The following is a 19,199-nucleotide window of genomic DNA, read 5'->3' as shown; positions in this document are numbered from 1 at the left end:
CGGTTTAGTTTTACGTGCACAACAGACTTTGGGTTCGACTTAATTTTACTAAATCAATTCTAATGGCAAGCCTCTGTATGCCCAAATGTACAATCAACTTCCCTTTGGCGTCTGTTTTAGGCCGAATTGGGCAAATCTTTTTAGAGAAACTGTGTTCCCTTTGTAAATAATTCATTTGAACCTTTTCTCCAAATTTCTGGAACACAAACTAAATGATCGTTAACTTGTTCATCAAAAATGTGAAGGGGTGATCCGCAATAAGTTAGATTGATTGTGGCAGGTGGCAAAAGGTTGATAAGAAGCTCTCCTTTTTTTCCCCTCCCTTGGATAGATTGTCATAAGCAGATGTACGTTCTGTAATTCGGCAAAGGGGGAGAAAATGCCTTCTGCAAGAACAATTATCAAAACAAAATTTGACCTATCAAACAACTTTTGGTGACAATGCCAATGTCAGCAAACAAAACCTCGAGAATACTACAAAATGGGCATTTATTGGGTTGTACCATTTAAAAAATGTGTTGCATTCGCCTGTAGAATTTAGGAAAGTAATGATTGAAGGTCTAAGACGAGTTGAAAATATAGCAGCTTTTCTCTCCTTATAGAAGCCGATGTCATGGAAGCTATTCTGTTGTATCGTCAAGGGCCCTGAGGTGCATATTAGCATTGTCTCAACGGCTAGTTGCTCTTACATTGCCAAATAAAAGGAAACAGTTCAAAGGTTTGCTATCTCCGGGTTTTCTTTGACTGTAGCCTCTTAAAAGCCATAAATGTCACAGCAGCTGACAGGGAATACCTTGCAAAAAATTAGAAAAAAGATCAGGAAAAACACAAGAGAACAAATAAAAAGAGGAAATCCAGATCATTCAGTCCTCTTTTTTGTTGAGAGGGTTATTTCAATTTATTCAAGTCTGCAACATGGATAAATCTGTACTGATTTTGAGCTATAAACTTCTGAAAAATTAGTCTCAGTTGTTTGTAACATCAATTAGTGCTTGCTAATATACTTTTCATATTGACACAGAATTAACTTGCTGACTTGTCGGGAACCAATATTAGCTCATCAAAACGTGATGAAAAAAGACATGACAATCAACCTAGATGTATAAAGTTGGCAAAAGGAAACAAAATACTAGTGAGACAAAATTTTGATCAAGTTTAGGTGCCCAATTTTCTGGAAGAATGTATATTTTTCGATAAAAGCTTTAGCACTAGACATAGACAGAATAAGATGAGAGGAATGACCAATATATCAATGGCAAAAAACTCAGAAGCAGGTATTAGATATAGAACAGGGAATACCATGTAAATGTATAGTTAAGATGATCTTGCGGCATTACAGAACTCCGAACCAATGTGTTTGTATCCTTTGGAATTGGATAAGGATTGCTTGGGTCAACATTGTCATTGATGCCTTCAATGTAGAGTGTGTTCTCGGGGAGTCCACAAGCACGAGCAATGGCTGGAACATCAACGTAGAACCACTGGAAGGAACTGGGATCATTTGCTGGAACAAATATACTGGGCTTCTCACTTCCTCTAATAACTCCAATTACTTCTGTCGGCTTAACAGTTGGAGCTTGTTCCTGTTGATTGAATGTATTGCCATCAGGTGTCATGTTCAGATTACACACAACTTTAATCAGGAAATTGAAGTAAGAAAAGAGAACAACCTCTTCTACTTTCTTCTTTCTTGACCCAAACATCCACCAGGAGCTCTTTCCACTCTCTTGAGATGGGGTTGAAATACTTGAAGGTTGGTCATCAGCCGCAGCTACTTCCAAAGACTTGTCTCTCCAATTCCGGGGGACCCATCCCCTATTGACAAGAATTGGTGCTTGCACACTGAAAGGAATTTGACATGATAAGACAGAATTAACCACTCATGTTGCTGTCAGACATGAAATTGAAGTAATTCAGAATCCAAACGGAAAGGGGCCAAAACTGTAAATGGATACAGAAAACTTAATCTGGGAGAAAAACTAGACGATTTTATGCTGGTTGGGTTAATATGCATACAAAGGTAAGGAGTGTAAAAAGGTAGTAGATCGTGTAAAACTTAGTTGCTAACCGTCCAGAAACCAAGAGAATTAATCAATCCATAGACCAATCCGAAGAGCATTTAAACAAATTAAGGAAAGAGTAACTAAATCATGAGATGTGCAATAAGAAAGCCAGATAGAATGTAATATAGTATTGTAGTTGAGCTAATACATGCATAGGTGAGTGAAGTGGAGTTACGAGAGGCACTTAAGTCCCCCCCACCCCCCACCCACCACAAAAAAAAAAAAAAAAAAAAGATGCACCAGACTTAACAGAAGTGAAGGAACTAAATTCTTGTTAAAGAGAAAGCTAGCTTTGAGATCTTATAAACGACAATATTGATTTGTGTATTAGCATATGCACCCAAGAACAGAACTCTTTGATCATAACAACAACCAAATCTTTTGAGGCTCTCTGTGGTCTGTATTAACTCAAGACCGCAATTCAGTGACAGCTCAACTGCTATTCAGTAACTTCCTTTTAACATGTATAGCAGGTAACTAGATGTAGCCTATTCTTTTTTATTCATAAGTAAGGTGACTATAGAGGTAGACTAAACCCTGTTTAACTTAGTCTTATGTACATGTACCTGTTAGGATCAGTTGCCAAAGGCATGAGAGGAGTAATAACATAGTAACCATTTTCAGTCACCCCTGAAATGCTTCTGGAGCGGGGCCCTATAAAAATGGACCTTTTCTCATCAAACACTCCTCTACAGAGCACCCTGCAGAACTCCAAAGAATCCAGATTTTCACTTGAAGGGGAAACCTCATTGCAGTTTAAAGGATCCATTCGCAATCGATTTTGTCTGTACTCAAGCATTTCAATCTGCAAATAGTAATCAGTGTTACAATTTCTTTCTCCAGCAATCTTGCATTATAGGTCAAATTGACTGAAACTAAAATCAAGTAACCACACTCCAGGAGTTAGATACAGTGATTGATCAAACCAAGCAACCAAAAGTATCCATCAGAAACTAAAGGACCCGTTTGGCCATAAAAAATACACTTTTTCCCGGAATAATTTTTGACTTTACTTTAAAATCAGTGTTTGGTCATGAAAATTACTGTTTCCAACTCACTTTTCACTTTTGAAGCTGCATTTAAGTACATTCAAGCATGAGCGTTATTCCGAATATTCTTTGCAAAAAGTATAACAAAACACAATTTCCTCTCCAACTCCAACTACATAAATTCCAAATAAAATGAAAAATATTTGGAATGTATGGCCAAACGCCTACTAAATTGTATCAACAACACTTTTTATCACATCTTCTTTTATTAATTGCCAATTGAAACACACAATTAATTGCATCATAGAGAAATAAGAAATCTTCCCGAATATAAGTGAGCATTTGGCCATGAATAAGTTTTACTTTTATCAGGAGTCGAATTCCGGAAATCATGTTTGGCCATAAAAATATCGAATTCCGGAATTTGAGAATCACCAAAAAGTTTGTCTTCACTCTAAACCACTCACAAAAATTCAAAAGCAATTCCATTTTGTAGCATGACCAAACACAATATTTTTCACTTTGAAAACAAAAACTAGTACTTTTTTTCAAATTTCACAATTTTCATGGCCAATCGGGCCCTAAAAAAAAAAATGATAGTTTTGGGAAAATGAGTTAACCTTATCTTGTCTTCTGAAAATTTGCCAAGTACCAAGTCCAAAGGTAATAACACCTGGTACAAAAAGCATTAACTTTGACCATCTTGAAGGTCCACCTTTCTCTGTGGAATAAAAACAAACAGGTAGTGATTCAGATCACCTGAATTCAAATAAAAATTTAAATTGTGGGAATATTTGCTTTAGGGACCTGAAGGTTGAGTTTCAGTGACAGAGGTGGCAGGAGCTGACGTGGCGGCGGAGGAGTATCGGAGGTGCAATGCTTGTGTACTTCGCCGGAGAAGATTTCTCGTTAGGGTTTTAGAAATGGAAGCTGCCATGATCCTACTACTGAACCTACCATTCCAAGTGTCGTCGTTTTGATTCGACGTAAAAAAGTTTATGGGCGAATCCGAAAATTACAGAAAAAGTCGAGGGTTTTGTCGTAAATTTACTCGAACATTGAGCGAAGAACTCTTTTGCACGGATTAGCCCCTTCAAATGCACTCGTCTTCAAGTTTTGGTCCTCGTATTTGTATTTGTACTCGTTAGTTTTTGCATCGGCGCTCATTTCATGAAAATATCCGAACCTGATTCGCTCGGCATAAATTGTATAACACTTATCTTTGGAGGATGAAATTTTGCTTCGCTCGGTATAAATTCTGTAGGACTTATGTTATGAGGTGTAATATTTTCAAAAATTTGTTGTGGTATTCAGAACTTGAAGTAATGCTTTTTAGCGCATATGTTCTTTATCCTTTTTCGTGCCCTTTTTTATGGAGAATTTTTATGTTGAGTTTTGAAAGTTTTTGCTGCTTCCGGTATAACTTGTTGGATATTATAATACGAAAATACTAAAATCAAAGCTTATGTCGCTCAAAAATGTTGAAGGCCAAAAATTTATTGGGAAAAAAACATAACTATACAACAAGAGAAAAATATTTTACAAAACCTTAGTAGAATTATTTAATCAACATTGGATGGCAGTGAGGAGTTACATATTGTAATGATTCCTCTATTAAAGGAGCGTAGTTGGGCGAGATTATGGCCACTCATTAACATCCTTGATTCTCTTTCTACATTTTTGCTAAAAATGTTATCTTCCACACCACCAATTGTGTTCCTACTTTCTTTCCATTTAAGTAATCTGATTTTGCCGCATATTATATTTATTAAATTATACTATGTATAAAATACATCAGTATACATCTAAAAATGAATTTTACCATGTATATTATATTTATATCAGGTTTATTTAATATTATACCTTAATACCATAGTATATGTTAAATTATACTATGTATAAAATACATCAGTATACCTCTAAAGATGACTTATACCAGGTATATTATACTATACCTCAACAAAATTATCTTACAATTGAATTATACCATGTATATAAATACATTAGTATGCATAGAATACATATAAGAGAATCAAGGGAGTGTATAAGTTAAATAGGGAGAGAAAAAAGATGACAAACATGAAAAATATAACTGGATCATAGTTTAGTGGGATATAATTTTTACATGTGCTAATTATCCGTAAGTTTTTTTTCTAATATTTTTAAAAAGATAATAAAAACTGCTATTTTTGAGGAACTTTACGTAATTTTCCCAAATTTAAATACTATAAATTTGAGAGCCAAAAATTGAGCATCATCCCCAAATAGGAACATTTGTCAAGGGAATGGATGAGATTAATAGGCCCATTCCCCCGACGGGCTATTTGCGCAACTAGCCCAATACCAAAGTAAAACTAGGGCTCTTTTCACCCTTTATAAAATCTCGGATCTTTCTTATTGATTTCGTGATGTGGTCCTCCTCAGCCGCCGCGTTGGGCATTGCCTCAATTATCTGGAGATCTTGTTTGGGCAAATTATGTTATTTTTTTTAATACGCTTTATGTTATAGAAAAGGCAATTAGTGTGCAAATTGCGCTTAGAAAAAAGATTAGTGCAATCAGCCCTATACGTTGCCGATAACATGATGTCGTGAGTTTATATGCTTGCATGTGTCGTTCTTACTCACGGCTTGTGCACTATTAAACTCGTAAATCCCTTTTAAATTTATTTCTATTCATCCGTCTCTTCTTTTCAAAATGATTTGTCTTAATTCCAGTTGCTTTTGGTTGATGATTTATGTTTCTATTTATATACACTTTTTTCACTTAAATTTACAAAATAGGTTGGTGTGCGTATGAACTGGTCCAGACACCTTAGAGATAGTTTGTGGTTAATAACTTGCAAGTTGCATTAATGCATGAGCAACAAATAGTTTATGAAATGTAAATCCATAAAATCATTAAAGATAATTGTTAAAATTTATTTATACTCAAATACACCCAAACTAGAACCATTACAATTGCTTGGTCAATCCAACCAAGATGATTATGCTTATGGAATACAAAGTTATTAAGGGCAATTTTCTAATGTAACAGCATGGGATACATTAGAGATTCTAGGCTAAAAAGCATCCTTCTCACTAATTAGATCTCATGCCCATTTACAATTTGCTCTTCTACTTCGAATAGAAAAAAAAAGATATTTTTAGATCTCTTATATGTTTTTTTTCAGTTCTCGTGTAAAAAAAAAATTAAATAATTTCTCGTAAAAAATGTCATAATTATTTTTTTTTTGTGTAAAGAACTAAAAAGCCACTTCTATGTGAAGTAAGGTATGGCATTCATCTATACCTTTCAAGATGTCATTTTTATTATGGAGACTACTCTTGTGCATTTGAGGAAGTTCTGGCCAAACAGTCAGTTTCCAGATGTGCTAGCTGCACTAGACCAAACAGTGATGATTTACACAATGTATTTATAGAAAATGAGGCAGCCAACTACCTATGGAAATTCTTTGGAGGTCCTTAATTGGCCTATTAGACACTAATCCAAAGAACAACATCCACAAGACGCTTCTTCAAATTGTACCAATATTTATTTGTGGGGAAATTTGGAGGAATTGGGCAGCTTGTAAATATGGAGACCAAAAGAAATGGAAATTGGCATAGGAGGTATCATAAGAAATGAGGCAGAGGATCTCTTAATGGCTTTCTCTATTTCCATCTAGTGTAGCACTACCTACAATCAAGCTGAAGCATTACCATTCGAACCTAACATAATAAAAGAATATAAATTGTATGAAATGGAATACAAACTCTAAACACGTTTGATAGTGAAAAATTATCCATAATAGGCAAAACTTTAAGTATTGTTAATTCTTTTTGTTCTGTAACGTATCAGTCATCTTTTGCTGCTCACATGTAAGATAGATATAAGTATAGGTATACCTTGTAAAGATATGTACACAAGTTATCTGAAGTAAGTACTATTATCTTCTTATTCATCACTGCTGGCTGATAAACAAGCTGCAACCAGTGAAATGTACAATTACTTTAAACAAAGGAAAAAAGTCCTCAAGTCTATTTCTACTGTTAAGAGAGACCAAAGGGAGTAGCAATTAAAGAAAGTTCATCCTTTCTTCTTGCAGTTGCAACATCTGTTTCAGTCATATCAAAATTATCTGGAGTAACCTCATAAGGAGTCTTCCAATCAAAGTGATAAAGCAACTGAGCTAAAGGATGTCCTACATTCACTAAGCCGAATAACAACCATGGACACATTCTTCTACCTGCGCCAAATGGAATAAATTCAAAGTGATTTCCTTTGAAATCAATAGAATTATTTTCAAATCTCTCAGGTATAAAACTTTCTGAATTATGCCAATATTTAGAATCTCTTCCAATTGCCCATGCATTCACCATGATTCTTGTTTTGATAGGTATTGTGTATTTGTCAATTTTTGTTTCTTCTCTGCATTCCCTTGGGAGTAACAGAGGAAGTGAAAGATGCAGCCTTAATGTTTCTTTAATCACTAATTCTAGATACTTCAACTCTTCTAGATCAGTATCTTCAAATATTTCTCTTCCCTTTAGGACTTCTCTAACTTCTCTAACCACCACAACAACAACAACAACATACTTGATAGATGCGCAACAAATTTCTTTATTTTGCTAGTACAGAATTAGGTTTGTCGAGGCACATTAAAATGCTTTCGGGAGCAACAAAATGTTATGAAAGTAAATCGATAAAATCATTAAAATAAATCTCAAGTACACCAAAAGTTGAAGGAAATCTAATTTCATAACCATGTCACTTGTTAGGAATTACAATAAGATGGAATCGAACCTAACATAATAAAAGAATATCAATGGTATGAAATTGAATACAAAAACAAAATAGTGCTTGTTCCATGGTTTACCCTCTTAAAATACATTTCACTTTAGGCAAACCTCAAGTGTTGCTAATATTTTGTTCTTTGACGTATCTATCACCTTTGCCGCTCACATGTAAGATAAATATAGGTATACCTTGTAAAGATATGTAGACAAGTTATCTAAAGTAAGTACTATTATCTTCTTATTCATCACTGCTGGCTGAAAAACAAGTTGCAACCAGTGAAATGTACAATTACTTTAAACAAAGGGAAAAAGCCCTTAAGTTTGTTAAGAGAGACCAAAGGGAGTAGCAATTAAACAAAGATCTTCCTTTCTTCTTGCAGTTACTCCATCTGTTTCGGCCATGTCAAAATTATCTGGAGTAACCTCATAAGGAGTCTTCCAATCAAAGTGATAAAGCAACTGAGCTAAAGGATGTCCTACATTCACTAAGCCGAATAACAAACCTGGACACATTCTTCTACCTGCACCAAATGGAATAAATTCAAAGTGATTTCCTTTGAAATCAATAGAATTATTTTCAAACCTCTCAGGGATAAAGCTTTCTGGATACTGCCAATATTCAGGATCTCTTCCGATTGCCCATGCATTCACTAGGACTCTGGTTTTGATAGGTATTGTGTAATTGCCAATTTTTGTTTCTTTTCTGCATTCCCTTGGGAGTAACAGAGGAAGAGGAGGGTGTAGCCTTAATGTCTCTTTAATCACTAATTCTAGATATTTCAACTCTTCAAGATCAGTGTCCTCAAATGTTTTCTTTCCCTTCAGGATTTCTCTGACTTCACGTTGTGCTTTAACCATGATGCTTGGATTTCTTATCATTTCTGCCAATGCCCAAATAATTGTTGCCGATGATGTTTCAGCTCCCGCTATGAACATATCCTGAATGTAATTAATAAAAATATTGAAATATACCTAATTTTAGATGTTCCAATATTATAATCTAGAATAAAAAAATAACCTCAACTTTTTAATACTAATAAATAATAAAATGGAAAAAAAGAAAAGAAAAGAGAATGAGATGTTTTATATGGAACTAAACTTACAAAAATAACTGCTTTGATATTATTATGTGTGATGGAAGTTCCCAATTCGTCACTCTCCATGACTCGCAGTAGAACATCGATTAAGTCTTCACCACCAGACTCGATATTGCCCTTCTTACCATTTGCTAGATTTTCCAGATGTTCATTAATGATATTCTCTAAAATTACATCTGCTTCTTTGTGAACCTTCAATATTTTTGACTTCAATCCACTAATCCCGTGAAGCCATTTTCGGGAAGGAAATAAATCAGCCAAGTCAAATCCTGCAGCTAATAATGCGACATCCTTTATCAACATTATCAAGGTATCTTGATTATGGATTAGTTTTCCCAAAGCCGACCTACAAGTTACAACACTTGTAAACCAAAAAATTTTGTCTGACAAGTTGATTAATGAGTTGGGCATAGAATTAATCGATGAAATAAGACTTGACATCTCTGCTTGTCGAATTGAATTAAATGATTTGACCATCTTTGCACTAAGAAGTTCCAAGATGCACACTTTGCGCATGTTTCTCCAATAATCACCATATGGACATGTTCCAATGTCCGAGTGATTGTACATAATAATTTCTCCGGCCATTAATTGAGGCCTAGTTGCAAAATGAAGGTCTTGAGTTTTCATTATTTCTTTTGCCATATCAAGTGAAGATACAACAATAACTGATGTTTCTCCAAGACGTAAGTGAAAGATCGGTCCATATCTTTGCGATAGATTTCTGAAAGTATGATGAATCAAGCGCCCATTCATTAATTGATGCAAGTTACCGATAAAAGGTAGTCTCCATGGCCCTGGAGGCAACCTTTTGCTCAAGGTTTTTGATTTCTTCCATATATGAACTAAATGAAAGATGAAAGAAAGGAAGAGCGAGAGTGAAATGAAGATGAAAAGTAAGTGTTGTGTCTCCATATATCTCAGAAAGGAAATGATCCCTTTTGAGAAGATCAATTTTGTATTGAACTGATATGAAAATAGGCACTCATGAATAAATATGCACACATTTATGAGATATGGAGTAGATATTTTCCAAATTGGTGTACCTGTGTATTTCCTATCATTTTTGGGTCAATAGCACATGTTTTTTTCGTACACTTGTCTTTTTTTTTGGATATTTCGTACACTTGTCCAGTTATTTTTTCAAGTAGAATTATTGTCCCCTTTTATGCTTAGGTGGCATGCAAAGTGTTTTGAACTCTCAAGTAGCGCGTAAGAAGATAAATTTAAGCCAAAAATAAATGTATTTTCTTTAAACTACAGTACTGGTATTTTTTTTACTTTATTTTAGTTTTAGTTTTTTCTATTCTTTTCTTTCTTCTCTTTTCTTTTTTCTCTTTCTTCAATTTTGCTTCTGCAACATATTACCCCGCTCTACTAATTTCAAGACCAACGTTTTTCATGGTCTCCACTACTGGCAAAATGTGATAAGTTGGTGAGATACACTACTATCCTGAATTTGGTGTTGGTTACAAAAGGTGGTCTTTATACATGCCACACTATAAACAAATATAGGGGATCATTGGATCCTGCAAAGTTTAAGTGTTCTCTTATAAAAAGGGGACAAGTTCATAAGAGAAAATTTGTATTATCCTTCAGTACTTCTTTCATGGGAGGAAATATAAATTATCCCTTAGTACTTTCGTCCTTTATTTAATAATAAAACAAATTTCTAATTGAACAATATTCACGCGTATATGACAAGCATAAGTGAAAAAGGCCCTAATGTTAATTTTTGGGGGTAAAGAAGATGTTATTCCCAATTTACATGATGGTCTTTGATTGAGCATGAATTTAAGATTTATACTTGAAACTTGTTAATTAGTCTAGCCATAATGGTATATCAATTATCTGACTAAGTGTAGACGGAGAAATTTAAAATTAAATTATTTAAATTTATACAAATATATATATATATATATATATATATATATATATATATATATATATAATTGCTTCTAAAGTTAAAAAATACGAGACTTCTCACTTTCTCTTAACAACTCCAATTACTTTTGTGTCTTACCAACTAGCATCATAGTATCTTGAAATAATTTCAGAAACCTTCCTTCATGTTTTGCGTCCTAATACTATCTTTTTCTCAAGATAATTTTAGAGATGTGGTGGCTATGTATTATAGGCAGATATATATTTCCAGCTATTTTGTTATCTCAATGCATCATTCAATCAAGTCTGCAACAAAATCACTCGAAGTTAAGGAGATAACCCACCAAAGTAGGAAAAGAGAATTCAAGTACAATCATCACAAAATCACACGCTTGCATAAATATAGATATACCATGTAAAGATATGTAGTTATTGTAAAATAAACTTTTCTATCTTCTTATCCATCTCCGGTTAATAAACAAGCTGCAATTAGTGAAAAGTACAACTACGTACTTCAAACAAGGAACATAGTTCTCAAGTCTATTATGTTATTAAGAGAAATTAAACGGAGTACCAATTAAAAAAAGATTTTCTTTTCTTCTGGCGGTTGCTCCATCTGTTTCGGTCATGTCTAAATTGTCTGGATTGACTCCATAAGGAGTCTTCCAATCGAAGTGATAAAGTAACTGAGCTAAAGGATGTCCTACATTCACTAATCCGAATAATAACCCTGGACATATTCTTCTTCCTGCGCCAAATGGAACAAATTCAAAATGATTTCCTCTGAAATCAATAGAATTATTTTCAAATCTCTCCGGTATAAAATTTTCTGAATTATGCCAATATGTAGGATCTCTTCCAATTGCCCATGCATTCACTATAATGTTGGTTTTGATGGGTATTGTGTATTTGTCAATTTTTGTTTCTTCTCTGCATTGCCTTGGTAATAGAGTAATAGGAGGGTGTAACCTTAATGTTTCTTTAATCACTAATTTTAGATACTTCAACTCTTCTAAATCAGTATCCTCATATGTTTTCTTTCCATTTAAGACTTCTCGAACTTCAAGTTGTGCTTTAACCATAACATTTGGATTTCTTATCATTTCCGCCAACGCCCAAAGAATTGTTGTAGCTGCTGTTTCAGATCCCGCTATAAAAATGTCCTGCACGTAATGAAAATATTAAGATATATGTACCGAGTATTTAATGTTCCAAGATAACACTCTAGCATAAAAAATTAACTTCAAATTCTTAATACTAACAGTAAATAATATAATGAATAAAAGAAAAGAAGAGAGAATGAGATGTCTCATGTAGCAGTAAACTTACAAAAATAACTCCTTTGATATTCTCATTTGTGATTGGAGTGTTCAATTCTCCACTCTCCATGACTCGTAGTAGAACATCAATCAAATCTTCACCTCCAAACTCACCATTGCCCTTCTTACCATTTGTTCGATTTTCCCTATGCTCATTAATGATATTCTCCAAAATTACATCAGCTTTTTTGTGAACCTTCAATATTTTTGACTTAAATCCACTAACCTCGTGAACCCATTTTCGGGAAGGAAAGAAATCACCCAAGTCAAATCCTGTAGCTAATGATGTGACATCCTTTATCAACATTATCAATTTATCTTGACCATGTATTATTTTTCCAAAAGCCGATCTACAAGTTACAGAACTTGTAAACCAAAAAATTTTGTGTGACAAGTTGATCAATGTGTCATTAGGCATAGAATTAAGCGACGAAATGAGACTTTCCATCTCTGCTTGTCGAATCGAACTAAATGATTTGACCATCTTTGCGTTTAGAAGTTCCATGGTGCACACTTTGCGCATATTTCTCCAGTAATCACTATATGCACAAGTTATAATGTCCGTATGATTGTACATAATAATTTCACCAAACATAAATTCAGGTCTATTAGCAAAGCGAAGGTCTTGGGTTTTCATAATTTCTTTCGCCATCTCAGGTGAAGATACAACAACAACTAATAATTCTCCTAAACGTAAATGAAAGATCGGTCCATATCTTTGTGATAGACTTCTCAAAGTATGATGTGGCAAACGACCGTTCATTAATTGGTGCAAGTTCCCTACCAAAGGTAGACTCCATGGTCCTGGAGGCAGTCTTTTTTTGTTAAAGGTTTTTGATTTCTTCCATAGATGAACTAAACGTAAGATGAAGGAAAGGAACAGCAATAGTGAAATAAAGATCAAAGGTAATTGTTGTGTCTCCATATATCTCAGAAAGGAATTAACGATCTTATTTTATGTTTATGGAAATTCATTCATCCATGCTTCAGGTTTATATAGAAAGGGAATGTCTGTTCCAGAGGAATTAATGTTAAATTTATCCATTTGTTATTTTGGGAAAGCTATAAATGTTATATTGAGCTGATAAAATTTGATGTAAGCTAACGAGGTACTGTTATGATTTTGTCAAGATTGGGTTGTCATGAATTTTCTGCCACCATAATTGACTTTTCCATTCAGTACTTACGTGAATTTCTTTTATATGATCCTGTTTGATAGTAAAAATTAGTTTCCGCCACCATAGTGGACTTTGTTGTACTTCCACCGTTCCCTTTTACAACTTTATGTTCCACTTACTTATAAGTTATTTATTTATTGAGAGTTTATTTTACTAAATTATCCTTATTAATGTAATTAAAATCCTATCAACAAAGCAATGATTGAGGAGCGTCTGTGCTTAATGATAAGTAATATTGAATGAAAATATTAAATCTTTCTTAATTTGTCAAAATAAATAAAATAAAAACTATTTTTAGTATACTGAATTAGTAAAAGGAAGAAATTGTTAGGCTTTTAAAAGGTGTGAATGGAAAATGAATAGTTGTGACTTTTCTGATAAGGCACAATTAGACTTGTTCACACTATCCTTTGTTGGCATATAAATACATGTCCGTTTCCTCATATTTTTACTTATGAAATTCTGATTGTCTTCTTCTTTAATTTCTTTCTGCACTTCAAATAATTTATGTGTGATTTTTTGCCGCTTATTGCGTTCACCGTTTACCGGAGTTTGAGCAACCGATACGCTGGTGAGTTAATTTGTTCAATCCTGAAAGAATATATATATTCCATAACCTCGGACTTTTCTATTTTCCGATTTTATCGATTTTCTGGTTTACCATTATGAACACAGGATACTAACAGGAACTATATTTTGAGAGTGACGATGAATAGTTTCAAGTTTGTGTGCAATTTTTGACCGCCGCAATTGTGACCTTTATTTTGTATGTTGTGTTTTAACTTCTAGTTGGGCAAGTTTCGGTTTTTAGGTGGTGAGAGAGTTGGTCATATTATCACAAAGTCATTGGCTATATTATGCAAAATATTGTTAAATTTGACACAAAAACAAGTTTGAGCCAACAGGTATATCTCATCATACTTTGTTTGATTTAGAATGGGTCCATTTATATACAAGCTTTCATCTCTCAGATTTATAAAGTTATATAAGATGAGATATGCATGGATCTTCCAGAATTTTTTGAGTGATGTGAAATAAAAATATTTTACATAGAATTGAGTAGTTAAAATAAATTGTGTATCATAGCAATTTTACAAGTAAAAAATCGATATATATCAACAGTTTAAGTTCCTTGGGAATAAATTAAGAACTCATAAAGTAGAATGATATCTTCAAATCCATTTGGTTGTTATTGTTGTTAGACTATATACTGTTTGGTTTTGGGCCTTTTCCCTTCTTATGTGGATAAATAAATACCCAACTTGATCCAGCCCACATATATTTTTCAGCCCATACATTAAAAGACTTATTAGGTCTGATTTGGGGGCAAGTAATAGAGTGAGAGTGAGCAGCCTTTCAACCAAAAATAGAGAGAGAAAGTGCAGATTTTTCTTCATAAAAATCAGCTTGTACAGCCAACTTGTTTTGTCGATTCCCGCTTCGTTTCTTGTCCGATTGAGCTGATTTTTGGACAGCGTGTTCCTTTCATCTTAATCTTTGATTGGGAACTAACAGAGGTGGATTTGGAGACCCATAGCTCCATATTTTCGTCGGTGAACAGTAGCTGCGTTTTTGGGTGACTTTCTCCCTATTTTCTCTTGTTTGATGGTTGTTCTTGTTGTTATTGTTGCTCCGCATTTGGCATTCATATTGTAGCCATTTTGGAGAACTTTGTAACTCTCTCATTTGATATAGTGAAGCTTTTGGACCCGTGGATGTTTCCACGTAAATTTGGTGTCTCTTGCAAATTGATTTATTTTGCTTGCTTTGCTATTTTGTTGTTGGTGTAATTGCTGTCCGGATTTTCATTTGTGCTAGTGTATATTGTATTCTCTTGGTTTAAATAGTGTGGAAAGTTTTTGACTTGGTATTTCTTCCGCTGTTACCTCGTCATACAATTTGGTCATTGCTTGTTTCTTCTCAACAAAGTGGTATCAGAGCTTGTGGTTGTATTTGGTTGTGTTGATCGTCTATTTGAATGATGGAGGCAAATATGAGCAAGATGGTTTGTTTAAATGGCAGTAATTATCATATTTGGAAAAGCAAGATGAAAGATCTTCTATTTGACAAGAAATTGCATTTACCTGTGTTCGCTTCTAAGAAACCCGAGTCTATTGAAGATGAGGATTGGGAATTTGAGCACTTACAGGTTTGTGGCTATATTAGGCAATGGGTTGAAGATAATGTTCGAAATCATATTGTGAATGAGACAAATACTAAAAGCTTGTGGGAAAAGCTCGACACTTTATGCTTCGAAGACTGGCAATAATAAGTTGTTCCTACTGAAACAATTGATGAATATTAGATACAAAGAGGGCAGTCCTATTTTTGATCATATAAATGATTTTCAGGGTGTCCTTGATCAGCTATCTGGAATGGTTGTCAAGTTTGATGAAGAAATACAAGGACTTTGGCTTCTTAATACTTTGCTAGACTCTTGGGAAACCCTTAGAGTTTTTTTGACTAATTCTTCTCCCAGTGATGGTGTAACTATGGAATATGCTAAGAGTGGTGTTTTGAATGAAGAGATGAGAAGAAAATCTCAAGCTTCGTCTTCTTCAGCTTCACACTCCGATTTTTTGTTACTGAAGACAGAGGGAGAAGCAGTTTCAGAGGTCAAAATGATAGAGGTAAAAGTAGAAGCAAGTCAAGATCCTCCAGGTACAAGAATCTTACATGTGACTATTGTCACTTGAAAGGGCACATCAAGAAACGTTGCTACAAGTTTAAGAGAGACCAGAAAAAGCAAAAGAAAGAAAGCGATAATGAAAATCGTGTTGCTATTGTTGCTGAAAATGATCTTCTTGTTGCTTGTGGTAAAAATGATATCAATCTTGTTTGTGATGAGTCTACCTGGTTTGTGGATTCAAGTGCTATTTCTCATGTCACACCAAAGAAGGAATTAACAAGATATCTGACTTGTACTTATTTCAGGGCTCCATTTGTGGTGACTCAATAAATTTGGTGGAGAATGATACTCCATCAGAGTTATGGCATAGAAGGCTGAGTCATATGAGCGAGAAGGGGATTGACAACTTGGCTAAGAAGAATTTACTTTCTGGTGTGAAACAAGCAAAGTTAAGAGATGTGTTCATTGCTTAGCCGGGAAACAGAAAAGAGTTTCTTTTCAGAGTCATTCACCCTCAAGAAAGCTTGACTTGGTGGAGTTGGTACATTCTGATTTGTGTAGTCCTTTTAAAATAAGCTCTCGTGGTGGTGCACTTTACTTTGTGACTTTTATTGATGATCATTCTCGAAAACTCTGGGTATTTCTTTTGAAGTTCAAGGATCAAGTACTTAATGTGTTCAAGACTTTTCAGGCCTTGGTTGAGAGATAGACAGGGAAGAAATTAAAATGCATCCGCTCAGATAATGGTGGTGAATACATTGGTCCTTTTGATAATTATTGTAGACAGCAGGGTATTCGGCATCAGAAAACTCCTCCAAAGACTCCTCAGTTAAATGGTTTAGCAGAGAGGATGAACAAAACTCTAGTTGAGAGGGTTAGATGTTTGCTTTCAGATGCTAAGCTGCCAAATTCTTTTTGGGCAGAAGCACTTAATACCGCTGCTTATGTTATCAATTTATCTTCTACTGTTGCTTTGGATGGTGATGTCCTAGACAGAGTTTGGTTTGGTAAGGATGTCTCTTATGCTCATCTGAGAGTCTTCGGGTGTAAGGCCTTTGTGCATGTTCCTAAAGATGAGAGGTCAAAGCTGAAAGTTAAAACTAGGCACTGTATCTTCATTGGTTATGGTCAAGACGAATTTGGCTATCGTTCCTATGATCCAGTTGAGAAGAAACTTGTTAGAAGCCGTGATGTTGTGTTCTTTGAAGACCAGACAATTGAAGATTTTGACAAAGCTGAGAAGGTTGATTCTCAGAGCAATGAGAGCTTAATTGATGTTAATCCAATCCCTGTGTCTATTGCACCTGAAGAAAATCTTCAAAATAATGAAGATCAAGTTGATAATGAAGATAGTGATCATGATCAGAATGACCAGCATGATGTTGTTGATGCTCCAGTGGAAGATGATGTGGTTGGCCAGCAACCAACTGCTATTGATACCCCAAAGAGTTCTCTCAGAAGATCTATTAGAGAGAAAGTACCTTCATCTCGTTATTTTCCCAATGAGTTTGTACTCTTGGAGAACCTGAAAGTTTTGATGAGGCCATGGATAGTGAAGAAAAAGAAAGGTGGTTTGATGCTATGCAATATGAGATTAAATCCTTGCATGATAATCATACATTTGATCTAGTTAAGCTTCCTAGAGATAAAAAAAGTTTTGAAAAACAGGTGGGTTTTTAGGGTGAAACATGAAGATGGTAACCCAGTTCCACAGTACAAGGCTAGATTGGTTGTCAAGGGATTTAATCAGAAAAAGGGAGTTGATTTTGATGAAATCTTTTCTCCAGTTGTGAAGATGTCATCCATTCGGGTTGTTCTGGGCTTGGCTGCAAGTCTAGATTTAGAGGTTGAGCAAATGGATGTTAAAACTGCTTTTCTCCATGGTGACTTAGATGAAGAAATTTATATGGAGCAGCCAGAAGGTTTTGAAGTCAAGGGTAAAAAGAATTATGTTTGCAAATTGAAGAAGAGCTTGTATGGTTTAAAACAAGCTCCCAGGCAGTGGTACAGGAAGTTTGGTTCTTTTATGAGTCAACAGGGCGTCAAGAAGACTTCTTCAGATCATTGTGTTTTTGTGAAAAAATTCTCTGATGATGACTTTATCATTCTATTGCTTTATGTTGATGACATGCTTGTTGTTGGTCAGAATGCTTGTAGAATTCAGAAGTTGAAGCAAGAGTTGAATAAGTCTTTTGCTATGAAAGACTTGGGACTAGCAAGGCAGATTCTTGGCAGTTGGCATGCAGATTGTTCGTGACAGAAAGGCCAAGAAGTTATGGTTATCACAAGAGAAGTACATTCAAAAAGTACTTCGCAGGTTCAACATAGATAAAGCTAAGGTTGTCAAAACACCTTTAGCTATGCACTTCAAATTGAGCACGAAGCAGTGTCCTTCCAGTGATGCTGAGAAGGAAGATATGAAGAAAGTTCCTTATGCTTCAGCCGTTGGCAGTCTGATGTATGCAATGATTTGTACAAGACCTGATATTGCTCATGCCGTTGGTGTTGTCAGCCGTTTTCTTTCTAATCCGGGAAGAGAGCATTGGAATGCTGTAAAGTGGATTATGAGATATCTTTGTGGCACTTCTAGTCTGAGTTTGTGTTTTGGGACAGGAAAGCCTATTCTTTGTGGTTATACTGATTCAGATATGGCCGGTGATGTTGATACTCGTAAGTCTACTTCGGGCTACTTGATTACTTATGCAGGGGGAGCTGTGTCTTGGCAATCTAGGTTGCAAAAATGTGTTGCTCTATCTACTACAGAAGCTGAGCTTATAGCTGCAGTTGAAGCTTGTAAAGAGTTGCTCTGGATGAAGAGATTTATGGAGGAATTTGGCTTTGCTCAAGAGAGGTATGTGCTTTATTGCGACAGTCAAAGTGCTATTCATCTTGGCAAAAACTCTACATTTCATGGTAGGTCGAAACATATTGATGTGAGATACCATTGGATTAGAGATGTGGGATTCGAAGTTGCTTGAACTTGAGAAGATTTACACTGATGATAATAGTTCAGACATGATGACTAAAGCTTTTCCAAGAGGGAAGTTTGAAGAGTGTTGCATGATCGTCGGGATGACGGTCTCCTCCACATAGTTGGGAGAGGGAGAATTGTTGGGTTTTGAGCCTTTTCCCTTCCTATGTGGATAAATAAATACCCAACTTGGTCCAGCTCACATATATTTTTCAGCCCATACATTAAAAGACCTATTAGGTCTGATTTGGGGGCAAGTAATAGAGTGAGAGTGAGCAGCCTTTCAACCAAA

The 19,199-nt window shown here is 34.9% G+C and overlaps 3 protein-coding genes across 3 annotated transcripts; all 3 read right to left on the bottom strand.

Annotated features, from left to right (window-relative positions):
* Positions 1-398: 398 nt before the first annotated feature.
* LOC132633190 (surfeit locus protein 1) lies at positions 399-4,236 on the bottom strand. Its single transcript, XM_060349444.1, has 6 exons — positions 3,860-4,236; positions 3,673-3,773; positions 2,630-2,868; positions 1,671-1,842; positions 1,300-1,583; positions 399-793 (listed from the first exon to the last, which is right to left on the bottom strand). The coding sequence occupies exons 1-6, from the start codon at positions 3,987-3,989 to the stop codon at positions 724-726; spliced, it is 996 nt and encodes a 331-aa protein (XP_060205427.1). The 5' UTR covers positions 3,990-4,236; the 3' UTR covers positions 399-723.
* A 3,804-nt stretch (positions 4,237-8,040) lies between these two features.
* LOC132633187 (premnaspirodiene oxygenase-like) lies at positions 8,041-9,924 on the bottom strand. The gene is made up of 2 exons (XM_060349437.1): positions 8,933-9,924; positions 8,041-8,768 (listed from the first exon to the last, which is right to left on the bottom strand). The coding sequence occupies exons 1-2, from the start codon at positions 9,839-9,841 to the stop codon at positions 8,154-8,156; spliced, it is 1,524 nt and encodes a 507-aa protein (XP_060205420.1). The 5' UTR covers positions 9,842-9,924; the 3' UTR covers positions 8,041-8,153.
* Positions 9,925-11,008: 1,084 nt separating this feature from the next.
* LOC132633186 (premnaspirodiene oxygenase-like) lies at positions 11,009-13,090 on the bottom strand. The gene is made up of 2 exons (XM_060349436.1): positions 12,140-13,090; positions 11,009-11,973 (listed from the first exon to the last, which is right to left on the bottom strand). The coding sequence occupies exons 1-2, from the start codon at positions 13,052-13,054 to the stop codon at positions 11,362-11,364; spliced, it is 1,527 nt and encodes a 508-aa protein (XP_060205419.1). The 5' UTR covers positions 13,055-13,090; the 3' UTR covers positions 11,009-11,361.
* Positions 13,091-19,199: the final 6,109 nt, after the last annotated feature.

Source organism: Lycium barbarum, chromosome 3, assembly GCF_019175385.1.
Source record: "Lycium barbarum isolate Lr01 chromosome 3, ASM1917538v2, whole genome shotgun sequence".
Taxonomy (NCBI): Eukaryota; Viridiplantae; Streptophyta; class Magnoliopsida; order Solanales; family Solanaceae; genus Lycium; species Lycium barbarum.
The sequence above is the reverse complement of the archived record's forward strand: the minus strand, read 5'-3'. Positions and strand labels throughout refer to the sequence as shown.